The 22,418-nt window shown below is 42.5% G+C and overlaps 1 protein-coding gene across 1 annotated transcript in view; it reads left to right on the top strand.

Moving 5' to 3' along the window:
• The window catches only part of LOC308273265 (uncharacterized protein), a gene marked incomplete at both ends in the record, with an annotated part of 28,337 nt that overhangs the window by 1,566 nt on the left and 4,353 nt on the right, over positions 1 to 22,418 (top strand). The window contains one exon of the mRNA XM_080710345.1: positions 6,885 to 7,634. Coding sequence (XP_080566471.1) covers positions 6,885 to 7,634 — 750 coding nt within the window. The remainder of the gene's footprint in view (positions 1 to 6,884; positions 7,635 to 22,418) is intronic.

The following is a 22,418-nucleotide window of genomic DNA, read 5'->3' as shown; positions in this document are numbered from 1 at the left end:
GAACTCGGTGTGAGCCAGGCTCCCTCTCCTTCCTCTGCTAAATGCCACTGCGATAGGAAAAAGAACTCAGCATGCCCTTGGACACTCCATGTTGCCTGGCACCCTGTCCCCTTTGCTGACTCTGAACGTTGCCCCTTCGCTAACCCTGTGCTCCTGCATGCCCCCGTCTTTGTTCTGCTTTGATATGTAAACTGGGCTGAGGCCGTCCAATGTGCGCATGTGCAGACACAGGACGTGCAGATATGTGGGAGCCCCATGCAGGAGTCTCTGGTGAGCACTGTCGTACTCAGCTGGCCACCACTGGTACTAGAGGCCCAGGCCTCCTATTTCAAGCTGCCACAGCTGGAATAAAGGGTCACTGCATCCCTCCTGGAGGCCTGGCTTCTTCTGACTGGTTGGATTGAACCTGCAGCTCCCCATCCTTGGTTGGTTACACAACAGTGAGCATGCTCTGTCAGGTCACAGTGTCTCAGCTCTACAAGAGTGAGAACAATAGCTTCTAATTGGCTTGGAGGTTGTAATAAGTAAATCTGATCAGCCAGGCAGAGTTTAGCTTAGAGCCTATTTATTGGGTATTAATAAAAAAACACTCAATACAACAATGGAAAGCTACTTCAGTATCACTTACACTATTCAAATCTGAACAAATTGATTGATCTTATCTGTTTAGTGATCTCCTTTTTGTCCTCAATCATATTCTAGAATTACTCCAAGGATATTTAAATATACCCAAGTATCCTTTTTTATCATCCCTCTGGCTCAACATAAACTTAGAGTGTGTATCCTGCATCATATGTAGATCTGCCCACCCTCAAGACAGAGCCGCTCTCCATCCTGTTCTGCTGCTCCATTCATCCATCCTGCTTGGGAAGCTGAGACAGGAGGATTGCGGGTTTGAGCTCAGCCTCAGGAACTTAGCAAGATCCTGTCTCAAAATAAAAATTGAAAGGGGATGGAGGGTATAGCTCAGAGGCAGAATACCCTTGTGTTCAATCCCTGGTACCATATCCACACAAAAGAAAGTATAGTTACCTGTGACCAAATTTTTGAAATTTTCCAACTGTTCCCTTTATATATTATTTCTTCAATGACAACTGATTATTCTAGAAGAATTACATTGCATATATGACTATGTTATCTAATATCAAATGGATTCTAAATGGTTACAGAATAAATTCTAAAGTAGCATAACATCTCATATTTATACCATCTTGGACAAATTTGTCTTTCCTTATTCTACTCATTCGTCCTATGTTCAGTTATATTTAAAGACGTGTCTGAGCTTTTTTTTTCTTTTTAACCTTATGCATTTGGTACCGTATCTACTTTTCAAAGTCCTACTTAAATCTTATCAATTCCTCAAATGTGTTCTCATCCCCCAGTCATAATTTATTTCCCCTCTGTATTGCCATGTCATTTTTAATGTAGTATTAATTAATTAATATATGAGAAAATGGATCTTTCTAGAAATGTGAGTATTTAATTATAGTTAGAGGAGAAATAATATAATCTGACAGCATAGGAGATATTCTTGGAAGAGGAAAATGAACCAAATCACTTTTGATAGAACGGCGATTTTGATAAATATGAGGAATACTACTCCTAAAATCCCAATTCTTTCCTCACATGGCTCTCAGTTTGGCTGCAAACATGGCTGTGTGTCCTAGTGTTTCTTCCCTCACTCTAGCAAAATTTAAAAAGTCCTTTAGTCCTCCTGTCCAGAGTTCCACATCCTTCCACACAGGTTACCACGCTCTGACTTCTAAGATAACACAGAGATGGCAAGTGGAAATCCCGTGAGCTTTCTGCCTGCCACCTAGGAGCTTATCCACATTCATATCCGTCCTTCGTGCTTATTCTTCAAGTCTCAATATAAGAGGCAACTTCACTTTGTCTAAGGCTAATTCCTCTGCCGGTATTTCTACAGTGCAGGAAGAATCAGACATTGTAATACACAGAAATCACTCTGGGCAGAACTGAGAGCCCATTTAAAGAGAGAACATGGAATTTCTCTCAGTGGTCCACACATTTATCAGAATGGCCATTCTACTAAGAATCATTTGGTTCATTTTATTCTTCCAAACATATCTCCTCTGATTTCTTTTTCCCCTTTTTTTTTCTTTTTTTCTTTTTTTTGCAGTACTAGAGATGGAACCCAAGGGCATTCTACCTCCTACCACACCCCTAGCTCTATTTTTTATTCTTTATTTTGAAACAGAGTCCCACTGAGTTGCAAAGGGCCTCACTAAGTAGCTGAGGCTGTGTACGAACCAGGATCCTCTTGTCTCAGCCTCCCGAATGCTGGGATGACAAGTGTGCACCACCACGCCCTGCTATGATTTTTGATTATGTTCTTTCTTCCCTAAGAAGAAATTTGATCTACATATTCAACGAAATCCTTATTTAAATACCAATATCATTCTTCACAGAGATAGAAAAATCAGTCCCAAAATTCATATACAAAAGTAAAAGACCCAGAATAGTTAAAGCAATTATCAGTAAGAAGAGCCATCTTGGAGGCATCATGGTACCTGACTTCACATTATCATATGGAGCTATAGTAATAAAAATGGTATTGTACTGACACAAAAACAGACACACAGGGAACAGAATACAGAAACAAATCCACACACCTTATACCCAGTTGATTTTACACAAAGATGCCAAAAACATACACTGAAGAATAGACAGACTTTTCAAGAAATGGTGTTGGGAAAACTGGTTATTCATTTGTAGAAAAATGAAATTGAACCTCAACCTCTCACCCTGCACAACAGTCAACTCAAGACGGGTCTGTCTTTCTCCACTAACTCACGTTCCTGTAAGTCAGGAAAAGGGCCTCAAGAAAATGTTCTAGGACTATAGTTTTTCTAGGTAAATATGAGAAAAGGATAAAGTGGCATGAAATTTAAAGTTTCAATAAAAGTATCTGCCAACAAGATTTATTTATTTACATGTAATTATTTATATATAGTATATACTATATTATTGATAGAAATACATGAATACAGTTGAAGTGAGAAAAACTCAACTTTTGGAGGTTATAAAAGCAGAAGTAAAATATCTTTTTATTTTAGAAGTTAAATATCTTTGTGATTTGCCTAGATTTAAACAGTATTGAAAGGTCAGAAAAGCCAAAGAATTATTTTCAGAAGGATCTCCTGGGATACCTCGACTTTGGATACTACAAAGCCTGAGATTAATTGCCATATTGGGAGAACTGTGTCCCTGGGATTTTTTTAATTCAGTGGGCTGTGTCCTCTCCGAGGCTCTTCTCATTTGCTGGTCTTCAGGGATCACCAATCTCAAATAACAGTTCCTAGAGCCAGCGCATAGGCCTTGGGCACTGAATTGTCACTTCGAGGTAATAATGATTTGAGTTCTGTGGCTTAAATTTCTTTTTTGTTTTGAAAAAAAAAGTATGAAAAGTTTCCTCTCTTTTAACTTACTCAGTAGTATTTATGACTTGGTTTTATGTCTGCACCATGTCCATAATTCTTTAACAGTAAATTGAGGTTCTAGTTTAAAGTGACGTTCATCTAGGTAGGTAAAAAATGATATAGAATACATGTGATATTAAGTTTTGCCTTAAACTATAATTCCTCTACAAGCCTAAAATGAACATATTCTGATAAGCAAGGAACTGCCTCATGATTGTGAGACAATCTTATTGCTTTCTTTTGAGATTTTGTATTTGTAAGAATGTGTGTTTAAAAAAGCACCGTAAAATACCTCATTTGTCTGAGATGGGTAAGGTGGCCACAGTAATATTAGAATAAAAGTGACATGATTGCTTTAGTTTAGTCCTTTGATCAAAGTAAATGGAAAATGGAAAGTTATGCATGTAATATATTTGGTTTTCTTTGCATGTGTATGTATATAATTCTGAGTGCATTTATTAGAATTTTAATACACATTTAATAAATGTTACATGAAATATATGCTAAAATTATACTATAAACACATATACACTAGTGGGCTTCATATTCTCTCCCTGCTATTACACTCCCTTCTCCCCATTTTAAGTAGCCATCAGTGGCTTCATGCTAGTATTTTCTGTCCCTCACCTGACCTTTCCTCTGACTTCATTTCCACTGAGTTTTGCTGAGTATCATTTTTACATGATAAGTGAAATTAGTATAAGACATTCATTTCTGATAATTGTTTCATATATTTTATTTTCACAAATACCATTCACAAGTAATAAGACAATTACAGGTGGGAATTGGGTAAGGGCTAGTTGGGTGATGTGCGCATGTAAGTCTCTACCATCTTGCATCCCATTAAGATGCATGACTACAATGCACCAATAAAAAAATTTTTAAAGACAATTACAGAACATGACATTGTTGTAGAGAAGAATTTTAAGCACTTAGTTATTTTTCTCTCTCACCATATAGAAAGTGCCCATTTGTCCTAAACACGAGGCATGGCTATGGTCTTTGGGTATAACATGGAATCAGTAAATATATCTTACACTTTTGTGTTTATAACTATTTTGGGTTTTTTTTTTTTAGTTGTCCCTCTAGTCTTCTAAAAAGTACAAGTTTTGAATGGGTTTGGTGATATTGAGGAGGCCTCTTTCTTTCCCTTGAAAAGGCTCCTTATGTTGGTCTCCATTCTCTCCATTCAGATTCAGCCACCTCTTCTCTCAGCATACGAGACTAGAAAGCTCACCCCCTTCCCCAGCAACACGCACCAGAACAGGGATGTTCTGAATGCACTGTATGTATTTGCATGTTCCTAAACTGGTGGATTAAAGGAGTTAAGTAATCCCTAAAGGAAACATGCTTCTGAAAGTATGTGTCCACTTGACTAAATGTGTAGGTATAAAGATTAATCAAATAATAAGGCAACCTAACTGAGGGAATGGTGGGGAAAGAGGGAAATTCTCTAATGCACATAATGTACATTTGTAAACATATCAAAGTCAATCACTAACCCAAACATGAGAAGGAGGGAGGGGAAAGAAATGGGGCAGGAATTGGGTATGGGCTAATTGGGTGATGTGTGCATGTATCACTTCACTGTCTTGTACCCCATTAAGATGTATGACTATGCCAGGCATGGTGGTGCACACTTGTAATCCCAGCGCTTGGGAGGCTGAGACAGGAGGATCACGCAGGTTCAAAGCCAGCCTCAGCTACTTAGACTCTCAGCAGCTTAGTGAGACCCTGTTTCCAAATAAAGTATAAAATAGGTCAGTGAGTATAGCCCGGAGGTAGAAAAAGCCCCTGGGTTCCACCCCCATACCACAAAAACAATTGTATGACTACAACGCACCAATAAAAAATTTTAAAAAGATTAATTGTAGCCGGGCGTGGTGGCGCACACTTGTAATCCCAGCATTCAGGAGGCTGAGACCAAAGAATTGTGGTTCACAGACAGCCTCAGCTACCTAGTGAGGCCCTCTGAAACTTAGTGAGACCCTGTTTCAAAATAAAGAATAAAAAATAGGGCATGGGGTGTAGCTTGGAGGTCAAATGCCCCTGGGTTCCATCCCCAGACCCGTTAAAAAAAAAGATTAATTGTATTACCTTGATCAACAAATGTTTGCTATTTTATAATAAAAATCACCTCTATAATCTCTAAAACCCAATTGTCGTTTATATAAAGAAAAATCTCCCCCCAACATGCTCAACTCAAAATTTATGGTTGGAGAATGCCAATGCTGTTTTAAATATCCTACTGGATTATATTAAATACCCATCTTACTGAGTTTTTCCATTTAATTTGAATAATTTTATGAGCTATAAATTAGTTGAATGTATTTTTTCCCTTGACATTTTCTTACTCTTTATTTTTTTCTGTGGTTAATGTTACTCAGCTTCTAATAGCTATCTCTCAGAAAAGAAAAAAAAAAAGCTTTCTTCCATGATAACCTCCGTGCTCCTTTCCATAGTGTCTTTGCTTTAACATTATCTGCTGTGGAGACTGAAGGACACTTGCACCAAAACTTCTTTCATTGTAATTTTTCAATCAGCGTTTCAATGAGAAATTTTATAATGATTGATAATGTGACTAGTGGCTCATGCATTACTCTACTCTCTCTTGATATTATGTGTGTGTGTGTGTGTGTGTGTGTGTGTGTGTGTGTGTAGTTCTCTCTTCTATGGGAGTACCACAGCATATATCCATCTACCTATCTAGCTGTCTTTTTATCTATCTATACCATCATAACCTATCATCTATCCATTTACCATCTACCTATCCATCCATCTTCTATCTGACTACCTATCATCTATCTGAGCTTTGTAGGTGCAATATAATTGCACATTGTAATGAGGGTCAAAGTGATGCCTTTATATATGCAGCAATATCTCTTGGTGTGGTTCCCTCCTGGCCCCATCCACTTCCCTCTCCTCTCTCCCTGTACATGCTAATAAGTAGTACGTGATATCTTCATATATGAGCATGATGTTTTTGGTCTATTTCCTTCCTCCAGTTTACTTTTTCCCCTTCCTTCCTCCCCCTATAATTTCCTTCTACTCTTCTACTGATCTAATTCCTTATTATCGTGGAATTCCTTTTCTTTCCTATTTTCTCTTTAGCTTCCACACAGGAAAGAAACCACATTACCCTTGACTTTCTGAAACTGACTGATTTCACTTCAAATAATATTCTCTAGTTTCACCCATTTTCCTGAAAATGAACTAATTTCGTTCTTCTTTCTGGCTGAATTAAACATACTTAATTCTTGTAATGCTTTCCTTCTTGTCTTAACAAGGTACTGGGCATGACCAATAGCAGTGCCATAGGTGACTTCACTCTGGTGGGCTTCTCAGACCAACCCCAGCTGGAAAAGATACTCTTTGTGGTTGTTTTGATATCCTACCTCCTTACCCTGGTGGGAAATTCAGTAATTATTCTGATCTCCTCCGCAGACCCTAAACTCAAAACACCCATGTACTTTTTCCTTACTCACCTCTCCCTAGTTGACATCTGTTTTACCACCAGTATTGTCCCCCAGCTGCTATGGAACCTAAAAGGACCAGCCAAGACTATCACATTCCTGGGTTGTGCCGTTCAGCTCTACATCTCCCTGGCACTGGGCTCCATCGAATGCGTTCTCCTGGCTGTCATGGCTTTTGACCGCTACGCTGCCGTCTGCAAACCTCTCCACTATGCAGCTGTGATGAACCCACGTCTGTGCCAGGCTCTGGCAGGAGTTGCGTGGCTGAGCGGAACAGGAAACGCTCTCATCCAGGGCACCATCACGCTCTGGCTGCCTCGCTGCGGACACCAGTGCATCCATCATTTCTTCTGTGAGGTCCCCTCCATGATTAAACTTGCGTGTGTGGACATCCATGCCAATGAGGTCCAGCTCTTCGTCGCTTCCTTAGTGCTGCTCCTCTTGCCTTTAACACTGATACTGATATCCTATGGACATATCGCTAAGGCCGTGATGAGGATCAAGTCAGCCCAGGCCTGGCACAAAGCCCTGGGGACGTGTGGGTCTCACTTGATGGTAGTGTCCCTCTTCTATGGGAGCATCACAGCCATCTACATCCAGCCCAACAGTTCGTATGCCCACACATATGGGAAATTCATCTCCCTCTTCTATACAGTCATGACTCCAACCCTCAATCCCCTCATCTACACTCTGAGGAATAAAGAGGTGAAGGGAGCTCTGGGTAGACTGTTTCACAGAGATCTAGTTGCATAAAAAAAAGAGTAGAGTTCACAATGGTCAGTACTTTATGGCAAAAGATCCTACAGATTGTCTTGTAAAACCCTGCACTCAAGAACGTCACCAACCTATAAATACTACTGTAACTTTCTGAGCCTGTGGTATTCTCTTTCATATGGCATCAGAACCATCTATCCTTTCCAATCTCTTTTCAGGCTTCTTTGTTGTTCTGTTTTACTACTATTCTTTTATTATTGCAGTGTGGTCTTATATCATAATGAAGTCTGGAGTGATAGAAATGGGCACTCACATAGCACTTGGTGGGCTTCTCTCTGGAACTCACGCTGCCCCAGCCCCATCCCTGTACATAGTATTGAACTTGGTATTGATAACCTCACATATGAACATAGCATTATTTGAGCAGTTTTTTTTCCACCAAGTCTCCTCTTTCCCCTCTTTGTCTATCTTCCTAAGTCCTCTTCCACGATTCCACTAGTATCTCTCATCATTTATCTGAAGTCCCTTTTATTTCTCAATTTCTCTCCAGCTTCTACATATGAGAGCAAACACATGACCCTTCACTTTCTGTGACTGGCTAATCTCACTTAGCATAAGAACTGAGCCCAGTCCTCCTCAAATTACTCCAGGAAATAGAAAGAGATGAAATAATTTCAGACTCATTCTATGATGCCAGTATCACCTTACTACCAAAACTGAATAGAGATACTTCAAGAAAAAAAAATTACAGACCAGTGTCCTTGATGAACATAAATCTAAAAATTCATAATAAAATTCTAATGACTCACATTCAAAACCACATCAAAAAACTTGTGCTCCAAACTTCTTTAGGGCCTTATTAAAGGCATTATTTCTCCTAATTCTTTAATTTCTGTTATTCATAGCACTTGTTTCTCACCCTCTCTGCCTTCATTTCTTTTCTAAAATAAGTTGGTTAGTTGTTTTGGGTAAACATGCTCCTTTTTCACAGCCAAAAATACTGTACTATGATATAATAATTTTGATTCAGTTATGATCCAATGATTATGAGTTGATTATAAAATATGGTTCTTGCTTTGATGTCCTGTTTAAGTTAACATTCCCAGAGTATGAGGAGAAATGTACTTCTCATACTAACATGAAACTCAAACTCTACAAGTTCTTCTTATCCAACATTATGCTGCACACCTCATGTTTAGTCATAACTGAATATTCTGGTCATGCTGTCTTATTGTTGAGTGTGTGGTCAGTTTTGAATGAGCTATTTTCTAAGAGTGAGACTATTTATTTTCCATATGGTATAGTCTCCCAGAGGTGGTTTCTATTGAGGTCTTTATTTCATTTATTGTCTACTTCATTTCACTCAGGACTTTTTTGGTTCTTATTTAGAGCCTCGGTTTTTTTTTATTAATACAATCTTTTATATCCAGACTCTTATTTTATTTCTAAGGTTTTTGATTGCACTGAAAATTAAAAATTTGAAAACACCAGATAAATAATTTAGACTACATAACAGTTTTTATTGGCTATAAATGCAAGTAATGAGAATGCATTAGATCACTGTAGGGGGAAAACTATGACCAGGAGAGTAGACAATTGAACGATGTTAATTTAATATTAAAACATGAACATTTATTATCAGACACCTTATGTATGTTGTATTTAAAATCTTTTAATTAACATAATAGTGAAGCCCATTGCTTTTTCGTTCATAAGTAAACCTGGATACAAGGAAGTTCAATAAACTTACATGAAATCAAAAAGGAAATTGTGGAGTTAAAAATCCAAGTTCTCTAATCTCTCTGCCGTTCTTCACAAGGTAATGATACCTTTTATTTTGACAAATGTGAAAAGTTATGTTGTTATTGTTTTTGTTTTGTTTTTGAGATAATTGCTTTCAGGAATTGTTAGAATATTAAGAGTAGAGACATCAGGGGAAATGATTGCAAAGCACATCATACTAATAGGAAGAAAAGTTTGGTGTGTGATTATGCTTGAAATTTTAGCTTCTGGAGAGACTGAGGCAGGAGGATTGAAAGTTCAAGGACAACCTGGGTAATTTAGTGACAATTTGTCTCAAAATAAAATACAAGGAACTGGGGGTGTAGTTCAATGAGAGAACACTTGCTTAGCATGCATAAGGCCCTTGGTTCAATTCCAAGTTCAAAAAGAAAAAAATGGGAAGAAAAGGGGAGTGAAAGGAGGATTCAGAAGGAAGAAAAGAAGGGAAAAGAATAATATGAAATGACCTAACATACAGATAATAGGCACTAGAAGAAATAATAGAAGCAAAAACCAAGGACATTAGAGACCTCTTCAGAGGGATAATATCAACCACTGGCCTCCATGCTCACCGAGCCCATACTCCTCCAGTTGAGGGGTTGTAGTATCCCCAGCTTGTGGCATGGCTGCCTGAGTTAAATTGCCCAAAGGATACTTCCACTGCTCTGCCACCTGCAAACAAGTGAAACCCTCCTGCTCCTGTGGCCTTCCAGACCTTTGGGCCCAAACTCTACCAAGGGAGAGATTGTTGTGCTATGAGCCTGGGGTATTGATGGCTGAGTTATTTAGCCCTAGGGACACCAGTGCTGCTCCAGTAGCTGAAATCATGTGGAACTTTGCTGGCTACTGGCTTTGGTACTCATGGCTCCCAAACTTCATGGGGTGATAAACTACAGCCTTCCAATCCTGCAGCATGGTTGGCTGTGTTATTTTGTTCACCGACACCACTGCTGACAGGCCAGTAGTGATTTCTGGAGACCCCTCAGGGTGGGGTAGACTGCTGACTCTAGTTCTCACCTGAGTATTCCTAGGAACTGTCTGTTAATTTTGGTTTATACTGTGCCTGACTCTAGCCCCTGCCCCTACCTAGGGATGGTCTGCAAACTCACAGGCCCCGTGAGTTTGGTCAATGTATACGAGTTTCTAGAGCCATGCAAACTCCCACTGGGATGGTTTGTAAACTCAGTCTTGACAGTCAGGCCCCTGCAGGAAAGGTCTGTAGTTTTCAAGTCTGGATGAGTTCTGCTACAGTCACAGTAGTTCCCTGGGCTGTTTGGCTGTACAGTCTGAGATTCACTGGTCTTGAAAAAACTTACTATAACCACCCGGGGTCCATGCAAGAAGGGTGTGCAGTTTCTCAGTCCTGATAAGTTCAGCTGCAGCCACAAAAGTTCACTGAGCTGTTTGGCTGGGCAGTCTGGAGGTTCATAGAGATCTTAACCATGCTGATTTTAGCCACTTGGGGTCCCTGAAGGAAGAGTCTATCGTTTATTGGTCTGGACAAGTTCAACTGAAGCCACAGGAGTTCACTGATGGTTTCATGCCTGGTCTGGATATTTGTAGTCTTGAGCTATTCAAACTTGGAGAGAAGTATGTTATTGATTTTTCATGTGGGCTTTTTCCCCCCAATCACTGGCTTGACAGGCTTTAGCTTCTTCCTTACTGGAGTTCATCTCTGAGAAAAACTAGATTTTGGCAGCTGCCCAGCTCCCATGCAGCCTTGCTAAGATGTCTCCTGCCTCAGCTCTCTGCTCATCAGATGAGATGCATGGAGCTCTTTTCAATCCTCTTGTCTTTGTGTGGCTTCCAAATCATCTGAGTTTTGATTGCTTTTCTTCTCTTGCCTAGAAGCAGTCTTCCCCCTGGTTGAGTTCTGATTTCAGAGCAACTGAAAAACACTGCTTTCCTCTATGATCCATAATATATGTATGTATGTATGTATGTATGTATGTATGTATATATAGATAGATAGAAAGAGAGAGAGAGAGAGAGAGAGAGAGAGAGAGAGAGAGAGAGTTAGATATTTTATTGGTGCAATCTGATCATATACCATACTGAGATTCAGAGCTGTACATTCATATATACATACAGCATGTCTTGGTGTGGGTCCCTCCTGGTTGTTAAAGTGCACCAGGTGCCTTCCACTGCGGGATCTTTGCTGTCTTCTACCCATAGTGCTGGCCCTAGATACCTTCTTGGTTAACTTTCTTGCCACCTCCAAGTATCTAATCATATCCTGCAAGGACACCTATGTGGACCGCCTTCTCTAACTGTTTGCCGCACTCACTCGGTATTTCTCACCCTACTCTGTAGTTACTCTCATCACAACACTGGTCACCTTCTACATAGCACACTTTATTAAACTTGTTATTTATTACTCCCATACTTCCCCAAGAATTGTAACCTCTGAGAGGGAGGAAATTTTATTTTATTCACTGATGCATCCCAAGTGCATGGAACAGTACTGGTACTCAAAAACTGAACGAGCATAAAAAATGGATGGATATTTTTGGACACATTGAATTACCTTTTAAATAATCAAGAAAATGACATATAAAGATCAGAAAAGCTGGGCATGGTAGTGCATGCTTTTAACCCCAGCTCTTTAGAGGCTGAGACAGGAGGATTACAGGTTCAAATCCAGCCTCAGCAACTTAGAGAGACTCTCAGCAACCTAGTAAGACTCTGTTTCCAAATAAGAAATAAAATTCAGCTGGGGTGGTAACCTGGAGATAGAATGCCTCTGGGTTTCACTTCCCAGAACCAAAAAAATAAATTAGAAAGATCTCAAAGTTCTTACTTTGTGAAAATAGGAAATGGAGGTGGGGAGAGAGTTAAATACTAATTGTGTTTTGTTGTTGTCATTTTAAGATCCATTTGGGCCTGTTAGATTTTAAATTATGTACATATGTTTTGATGAGAAATAAATTTGAATGTAAAACCATTAAGTATAAAAAATAAGAGATACATAATAAAGAAAATTTGATCAAGATAAAATGTTGATTTATTTCACTTCAGATTTAAGCACTTTTTTCATAGTTGTAATTGCACTCTGCATATACTCTTCAAGGACACCTCCTGTGAAGGATGTTATAGTGTGATTGTTTTATTTTGCTTTGATTTTATTTATTTATTTATTTATTTTTATTATTATTAATTTATTTTTTAAATTTGTGCATTGTAGTCATATATCAATCACATTGGAGTACAAGACTTGAGAGGATATACAAGCACACATCATACAATTAGCCCTCCTCCAGCCCCCATCCCATTCCCTCCCCCTCCCTCCATCCCACGCTTCTTTGGTGATTTACTTTGATACATTTGTTTATGTACCTCCTGCGTTTTAAAGAGGCTCCATCTTCCAGTATTACATACCCTCTGATTGGTCACATTAGTTGCTTCACTATAGGGCCCTTTCTATAGCTCAACCTCTTCCTGTTGCCCTTTTCCTCCTAGTTATTGCTGATTAAGAGAAGCGTCTGATTCATATTTTTTGCGATATTTCTCTGTGCATGCTGCGTTGCAAGTACCGATCCCACTCTTGATGGTCCCAGTAGTGGCCTGGCTACTCAGTGGACTGATCCACACCTCGCTGGTTCAAGCAGCGGCCTTGCCTCATGGGAGGCCCCAGTTCTGGTCTCGCTGGCCCCTGCACCGTTCTAACCCCTAAGCTGGCTTTGGTCCCGGCCTTGGAGGCCGCAGGAGTGAACTTGCCTCATGCCAGGCTCCGATGCTGGCCATTGGCCCCTGCACCGGCCTAACCCCTTGGCAGGATTCCAATCCCAGCCTCGGAGGCCCCAGCACCGGCCTAGCCTCATGGCAGGCTCCAATGCCGGCCTCGTTGGCCCCAGCACCGGCCTAACCCCTCGGCGGGTTCCGTTCCCTGGTTAGGAGGCCCCAGTACTGGCCTTGCCACAAGGCAGGCTCCGATGCCGGCCTCACTGGCCCCAGCACCGGCCTAACCCCTCGGCAGGCTCCAATCCCGGCCTCAGAGGCCCCAGCACTGGTCATGCCTCAAGGCAGGCTCCGATGCCGGCCTCGCTGGCCCCAGCACCGGCCAAACCCCTTGGCAGGCTCTTATCCTGGCCTCGAGGCCCCAGTACCGGCCTTGCCTCAAGGCAGGCTCCAATGCCGGCCTCACTGGTTCCAGCACTGGCCTAACCCCTCGGCAGGCTCTTATCCTGGTCTCGGAGGCCCAAGTACCGGCCTTGCCTCAAGGCAGGCTCCAATCCCGGCCTCGGAGGCCCCAGCACTGGTCATGCCTCACGGCAGGCTCCGATGCCTGTCTCGCTGGCCCCAGCACCGGCCTAACCCCTCGGCAGGCTCTTATCCTGGCCTCGGAGGCCCCAGTACCAGCCTTGCCTCAAGACAGGCTCCGATGCCGGCCTCACTGGCCCCAGCACCGGCCTAACCCCTCGGCAGGCTCTTATCCTGGCCTTGAGGCCCCAGTACCGGCCTTGCCTCAAGACAGGCTCCGATGCCGGCCTCACTGGCCCCAGCACCGGCCTAACCCCTCGACAGGCTCTTATCCTGGCCTCGAGGCCCCAGTACCGGCCTTGCCTCACGGCAGGCTCCGATGCCGGCCTCACTGGCCCCAGCACCGGCCTAACCCCTCGGCAGGCTCCGATCCCGGCCTCGGAGGCCCCAGCGCTGGTCATGCCTCACAGCAGGCTCCGATGCTGGCCTCGCTGGCCCCAGCACCGGCCTAAACCCTCGGCAGGCTCTTATCCTGGCCTCGGTGGCCCCAGTAATGGCCTTGCCTCAAGACAGGCTCCGATGCCGGCCTCACTGGCCCCAGCACCGGCCTAACCCCTCGGCAGGCTCCGATCCCGGCCTCGGAGGCCCCAGCACTGGTCATGCCTCATGGCAGGCTCCGATGCCAGCCTCACTGGCCCCAGCACCGGCCTAACCCCTTGGCAGGCTCTTATCCTGGCCTCGGAGGCCCCAGTACCGGCCTTGCCTCAAGACAGGCTCCGATGCCGGCCTCATTGGCCCCAGCACCGGCCTAACCCCTTGGCAGGCTCTTATCCTGGACTCGAGGCCCCAGTACCGGCGTTGCCTCAAGGCAGGCTCCGATGCCGGCCTCACTGGCCCCAGCACCGGCCTAACCCCTCAGCAGGCTCCGATCCCGGCCTCGGAGGCCCCAGCGCTGGTCATGCCTCACAGCAGGCTCCGATGCTGGCCTCGCTGGCCCCAGCACCGGCCTAAACCCTCGGCAGGCTCTTATCCTGGCCTCGGAGGCCCCAGTAATGGCCTTGCCTCAAGACAGGCTCCGATGCCGGCCTCACTGGCCCCAGCACCGGCCTAACCCCTCGGCAGGCTCCGATCCCGGCCTCGGAGGCCCCAGCACTGGTCATGCCTCATGGCAGGCTCCGATGCCAGCCTCACTGGCCCCAGCACCGGCCTAACCCCTTGGCAGGCTCTTATCCTGGCCTCGGAGGCCCCAGTACCGGCCTTGCCTCAAGACAGGCTCCGATGCTGGCCTCATTGGCCCCAGCACCGGCCTAACCCCTTGGCAAGCTCTTATCCTGGACTCGAGGCCCCAGTACCGGCGTTGCCTCAAGGCAGGCTCCGATGCCGGCCTCACTGGCCCCAGCACCGGCCTAACCCCTCGGCAGGCTCCAATCCCGGCCTCGGAGGCCCCAGCACTGGTCATGCCTCACGGCAGGCTCCGATGCCAGCCTCGCTGGCCCCAGCACCGGCCTAACCCCTCGGCAGGCTCTTATCCTGGCCTCGGAGGCCCCAGTAATGGCCTTGCCTCAAGACAGGCTCCGATGCCGGCCTCACTGGCCCCAGCACCGGCCTAACCCCTCGGCAGGCTCCGATCCCGGCCTCGGAGGCCCCAGCACTGGTCATGCCTCATGGCAGGCTCCGATGCCAGCCTCACTGGCCCCAGCACCGGCCTAACCCCTTGGCAGGCTCTTATCCTGGCCTCGGAGGCCCCAGTACCGGCCTTGCCTCAAGACAGGCTCCGATGCTGGCCTCATTGGCCCCAGCACCGGCCTAACCCCTTGGCAAGCTCTTATCCTGGACTCGAGGCCCCAGTACCGGCGTTGCCTCAAGGCAGGCTCCGATGCCGGCCTCACTGGCCCCAGCACCGGCCTAACCCCTCGGCAGGCTCCAATCCCGGCCTCGGAGGCCCCAGCACTGGTCATGCCTCACGGCAGGCTCCGATGCCAGCCTCGCTGGCCCCAGCACCGGCCTAACCCCTCGACAGGCTCTTATCCTAACCCCTCGGCAGGCTCCAATCCCAGCCTCGGAGGCCCCAGCACTGGTCATGCCTCACGGCAGGCTCCGATGCCAGCCTCGCTGGCCCCAGCACCGGCCTAACCCCTCGACAGGCTCTTATCCTGGCCTCGAGGCCCCAGTACCGGCCTTGCCTCAAGCAGCACCGGTCTAACCCCTCGGCAGGCTCCGATCCCGGCCTCGGAGGCCCCAGTACCGGCCTTGCCTCACGGCAGGCTCCGATGCCAGCCTCACTGGCCCCAGCACCGGCCTAACCCCTCAGCAGTTTTTGGACCCGACCTCGGAGGCCCCAGCACAAGCCTTGCCTCATGGCAGGCTCCAATGCCGGCCTCGCTGGCCCCAGCATCGGTCTAACCCCTCGGCAGGTTCCAATCCCGGCCACGGAGGCCTCAGTATTGGCCTTGCCTCACAGCAAGCTCCGATGTCGGCCACTAGCCCCGGCGCCCGCTTAACCCCTCAGCAGGTTCCGATCACTGTCTCTGTGGTTATTATTTCAAAGGTTCCAGGTGTAATGTATCAGATCTCTGCCTCCCCTGAGTATTGGCCACTAGCATTGCCACTGCCTCCACAGTTTCAAATCCTTCCCAGGCTCTTTTTCCACTCAGAATGTTGTCCAGTGTTCCTAAGCATGCATGATGGTAGCATTCGACATTTGGTGTAGTTTCTCCAAAAAAATAAAGTTGGTAAGATCCGGTTTCTGCTTCTCCTGAATACAAGTCTCCACCATCATCGTGGAGAACTCTTTCAACACCGCATTTCTCCTTGGCCTCCGCTAAACTCTCTCCTTACAGGTGATGTCTGAGATTCTTAACAATATAGAGAAATAGCAGTCCTCTTTCACGGCAAATTTTTCCATAAGTTCCAGTGCATTTAGATAAGTTTTGTCTGCATCTCCAGTGTCCTGGCATCCATAACGGCTTTCTTACCTCCTCTCCGATATTTTTCTTTATCTTTTTCTGTTCTGGGCCCGGTTTCTCCAGGGGTCTGGCGTACTACTCGCAGTTCGGCCGGGGCCCAGAGTCCCGCGACCTGGGCCCCAGCTGGCGTGCCCCGCGCGAGACCCCCGCCCAGAACCCAGCGTCTTATTGGGCCCGGTTTCTCCAGGGGTCTGGCGTGCTACTCGCAGTTCAGCCCGGGGCCTGGTTTTATTTATAAATAGAAAAAAGTAAAAAGTATAAGATAAGAAGTAGAGTAAACATATTCATAGATCAAATAAATTACTCTTCCACTTTGAATTTCATCTGTTCATTTTCCAACCTTCCAAAACATTTTTGTGTATATGTACAAGTGTGATTTTATGACTTTGTTTAAATATCTGTGTTGATAGGTTAAAAGATAGATAACATCCTGTTTCTTTGTCCTGCTAAATGAGTTCTGATCTTAGGGCAAAAAAACAAAAACAAAAAAACAAAAAACAAACAAACAAACAAACAAAAAACCCAGGCCATTCTCACACAATCAGAAGTACTAGAAGATTTAACATAAGAAAATAATCAAGACACAAGAAATTCTCACTTTAATGTGTAAAATCAGTAATTAAAAGCAACACATCCCAGATAATTTTCCTGCATACAAGATGGTGTTAACATTTTATTACACAGGGTAGTGCAATATAAAGAAAAAGAAAATATATATAATGCCAGACCAGGGGGAACTGCAATCTCTAGAGAGAGTTAGAAGGCCTGTCAGCAGCATCTCTGGAATCCTGGTCAGAAAAAATGGTCCTGGGTAGACCTCAAAGAGATGCCTTGGTCTTTGGTAGGAATGTCGGCCTAAATTTTGTGTGAACTCAATAGGGTAAGCCTTTTGGCAGTTGGGCCAATGATCAAATATCCTTTTAAACCAACTTTTCTTGGCATCTTGGCCTCCGAAAGACTGGAAAGCAGCCAGGCATGGTGGCACACACTTGTAATCCCAGTACTTGAGAGGCTGAGATAGGAGGATCACAGGTTCATGGCCAGTCTCTGCAACTCAGTGAGATTGTGTTTAAAAAATAATAATAAAAGACTGGAAAGCAACGTACTACACCAAGGGACACAGCCACTTCCTCCATTTTTGGGATACAAGCTGAGAACAAGGTAAGAAGTAGGAGTCAAAGGGGGACACATTTCCATATGTAAGAGCCCAACAACCTCCCCATTTATGAGAAACAAATTGAGAGAAACAAGGAGAGAAGATGAAGGGAAGGGGAGGGAAGAGGGAGGAGAGGCTCACAGCCACATACACTAGAGTTATAAATTTCCTCCTGCGGGCCGTTTAAATTCTGTAGCTATAGACTTCTATCCTTATTTTAATAAATACATCATACTGCATTATAAGATGTATTTAACAACTTCAGAACTGGTGATCAATCTAGCTCTTTGCTAATGCAAAACCAAAGCAAAGAATGCTGTAATGTAAGGATTTTACACCCACTTCTGTATGAATAAGTGAGACTCTTTGTCTGGTGAATGTCTAGAAATGAGATTGCTATGCCAATAAGCATGCTCACTTTTATAATCCTAAGTTGTTTCACAAGAGGGCAAAGAGGCTGTCCAACATATCCATTACATGGATATAAAATAAAATATTTATTCTTTGCCAATTTTATAAATAAAAAGTGTATCCTTTGTGATTTTAATTTGCATTTCTTGGGCATCTAAGGATAAACCTTTTTGTTCCATAATTGAGAGTCACAAAGAAACTTCTCTCCCTGTCCTTTGTTACTATTGTCTCAGACATACAGATATGAAGGAGTTTAGTCGTTCATCTTTCACGTGCTTTTTCTGTTTTTTTTTTTTAATTGGTACATTGTAATTACACATCCTAGTGCAGTTAAGAGTGATAAATACATCAGGCACATCGTGTGGTTTCTTTTGTCTCCCACCCTGCTCACTCTCTCCCTCTCTCTCTCTCTCTCTCTCTCTCTCTCTCTCTCTCTCTCTCTCTCTCCCACAGATAGTGGCTTCATGGATGAACAAAGGGCTATTTGCATAGTTACCATCACCAGATCTTTCCTTTCTCCCCACCCTACTCTTGTAGAGTGTGTTATCTGATTTTTCTCTTAATCTGTTTATGGTATTTGTCTCTGCAGAAATTTTACTTTTATGTTCCAAATATATCAACCACTTTAGTGCTTCTTGGTTTTTAGTGACATTACATCTTTCGAATGATCATCAGTCTTTTGCCTGATATTATCAGATTTCTAAATTTAAACTTTCTATTGTTTTGGAATTAATATCAAGGTCGAAATTTAATTTATGTATATTTATGTATTTTTTCACAGATTTTAAGTCAGTTAATAAAATCATATTTTATTAAAACGTTCTGTTACGTGATGATATAAAATCCTACCTTCAAGAAAAATCTCCATCCACATTTAGTTTTCTTTCTGAAGCCTGATGTAAAAACTTTAATTTTTGAAAACTTTCTTTGTGTGATAATTTGAGATCAAGCTAATTCAGGATTTCTAGTAAGCAAACTTTTTGTGTAAAGGAAATTCTGATATCCAAGCTTATTTAGAAACAGACTTAGTATTTACAATCTTAGCGGTTTTGTGCCCATTATTTTTCTACTATTCCAGAGATACTATAAAAAGAAAAATCTAATACAATGGAGATAATGACCAAAACCTGCTAAATAGTAGTTTTAACTTTCAATCTGAGGAGTCTGGATTAACTATGCTCAATAACTTGGAGGGGAAAAAAAACTAAATCAAATTTGGAAGCACTGGTGTCTGTTCCTGATCTCCCTGATATGGCTTTGTCTGAATTTTCTGTTTGGAAGTTGTCATCAGCTAAATAAAAATAATAAAATTATATTTCCCTGTTTACACAGTGACAATGCCTGTCGAGTGAATTTATATATGTCTGATGATTATAATTAATTTCATATAATAAACAGAGAGTGAGCATAAGAAGCCATTATGGAAGGAAACATGAAAAAAGAATCATATTTTAGGAAGATTTTCATAGCTTTATGCAGTTGCCCTATTTTTCTCAGAATACTAAGTTATGTTATAATCTATATTATAAGAATCATCTTCACAACCCCTGATATCATCAAGTCTTTCTGGAATTGATATAATTTCTCCTTAAGTGATTTTCCATATTTGTGTGCCCCAAGTTTGTATTTTCCCAGGAACATTTTTGATTGCTTTTCTCACCTCTGGTCCCTCTGGTTCTTTTCTCCTGGACATGTTGGCGGCAGCATGTACTAATTATGCTGACTCTCTAAGGCTTAAGTACAGGATGAGACTAATACCGTAATGACAGGAAACTCCAGGGAGAGCTCCCTGTGGATCCATGGAGTCTATGGATGGCCATAAATTAAAGTTGGTTTCTTAAAGTTGACCCCTCGGTAGGTCGGAGAGTGCTTCATTAGTGGGATGAGATGAAACTCAAGCACACACCAGTCTGAGCATCATGTTTGAGCCACAGGTCAGTTCTCCCTCACTCCCCAATTGGCAAGTCCAACAGACTGACCAACTGCAACCCATCACCAGGTAAATGCTGAAGGGATTGGGGAGGGAAGATCAGCCCAAATCAAAGTCACCTTACTTTCTCCATGGCTTCATGATGTGGGTGAACATGATTATTTATGGGTAAAAAACACAGGGCTAAAAAAAGTTATGGATACTAAAGGGTTAATTTTACAAGTCGCCTGCATTTTTGTTTGAGAGAATAATGAAGTTATAAAAAGCATACTGATGTAGGATTCATAGTCTGATGTTAGTCAAATCTGTATTTCTAAATTTTCTAGATCGATGTACTGGGATGAGTGCTACAACCTCTTTGTGCCTGAGTTTCCTCTCTTCTATTAAATCATTTTTACTTTCGAAGGTTATTATGGGAAAATTAATATACCTGTGAGGAGTATTGTATATATGTATAAATTTATATACAATTTAAGTCCATGAAAAATTTGATAGAAACATTCTGGTATTTTCAAACCCTTGTTATATACTATTTTATCATGATGAGAGCTGTGGGAGAGTATTTGTATTACTATTTATGTTATTTACCTTTTCAGGCTTGTACTTTAAATAATTTAGGTGTACTTTTTTAAAAATTGGAATTGATATTTGTATTATAAAGCTTGTGGATATTAAAATATTAATTTTGTGTAGTCACTGGATCTGAAAAGCCTTCCATTCAGATAGATCAAAGGTTATTTAAATTTATACCATCTTAGAATAAGGGAACCCAATAAACAGAGTAATGAGACTAAAACCATAGCAAATATCTAAAGTGAGTCAGAGGTGGAATGAACACTTAAATATTGTTCCTATATGGTCTTAGCAACTCATTACCAGAATAATCCTTAGAAATTTAATGAAGACTGTATTAGGGACATACACTTCTATGGTCAAATACCTCTCACCCCCCATTCCTTTGCACACCCCATTTGCTTCAGACTTACACAGCCTTCTGTCTCCCAGCTCCAGTTTCTCATCCTCGTGGGGATTACCAACATATTTTTTACTTCCTATTTAGGTAAATTAAGCTCCACTAATCCCTGTAATTTTCTTATACAACCAGAAAGGCAAAAACTCCCTACAGTCCCTTTTAGGAAAATAAATTACCTGAATTAGTCTTATACCTGTAATCTTTAATTCTCATTTTTTCTATTTCTTTCTATATTCATATAGTTGAAAGATACTTATCTAAGGAAACACCTATGACTAGACAGACTATCTCTGTCTTTATGTATTTATTTTTCTCTCACCTTTTTCTTCTCCATTTTTTTCTGAGTGAATCTATTTCTACTGTGTTATCATTGCTCAGCTGACTTGTATGTTCCTATAAATCTACAATATTTAGGCAAGTATCAAATATTCAGAAAATCAAAATATGTTGTATATTATTTTCTAGTTCCCTTTGAATTAAGTTCCCTATTGAATAAAGCCTGTTATTTCATTTTATTCTCAACAGTTCAAACCTCTCTCAGGAAGCTGAATGGTATTTAATAACTAAATAATAACAAATCAAATGGCTATGTCTATTTGGAGAGAGGTGGTAGGAATATGTGAAGATGACATGGCAATCATTTTTGAAATGTAGTAGAAGAAACTCAGCTTTCTTTAAGTATAGAAAAACATTATCTGAATGCAGGCTACTGAATAGTGATATTCTGAAAGATACTCTAGCAAGCAACAATCCCGATAGGACAAGGCGACAATCCTTGTTACTTTTAAGATTCTGATTGAACAAGGAAGTATTTGAATGTGGATTACAAGCTATCCTTTTTTTTTTTTTTTTTTTTTTTGGTGGTGGTACTGGGGTGGAACCCAGAGGCTTTCTACCTCCGGGCTATACTCCTAGACCTTTTTTAAAATATTTTATTTGGAAACAGGGTCTCACTAAGTTGCTGAGAGCCTCACTAAGCAGCTGAGGCTGGCCTCGAACCCGTGCGATCCTCCTGTCTCAGTCTCCCAAGCACGGAGATTACAAGCGTGCACCACCACGCCCGGCTACAAGCTATCCTTCTATAAGTAATTCTACAACACAGAAGGGGTTTCCTTTGACCATTATAGGGAAGGCAAAATTTGGTCCAAAAGTATACTTAAATATAAAATTGTTTCTCAATATCAAATGAAAATCCATTTTATACTAATCCTCTAATTTACTGGCAATGATATCTGTCCCATTTTATTAGGAATGCAGTACAAAACATAACCATATTTCTGAGATATTATCTCTAAAGACTTGCAGTGTCAGGATAAGAAGTGGTAGAAGGTAGGAATTTGATAGAAGCAATTTGAAATGAAGGGCGACATTAT

This window comes from Muscardinus avellanarius (assembly GCF_963383645.1).
Source record: "Muscardinus avellanarius genome assembly, chromosome: 14".
NCBI classification, from domain to species: domain Eukaryota; kingdom Metazoa; phylum Chordata; class Mammalia; order Rodentia; family Gliridae; genus Muscardinus; species Muscardinus avellanarius.
The sequence above is the reverse complement of the archived record's forward strand: the minus strand, read 5'-3'. Positions and strand labels throughout refer to the sequence as shown.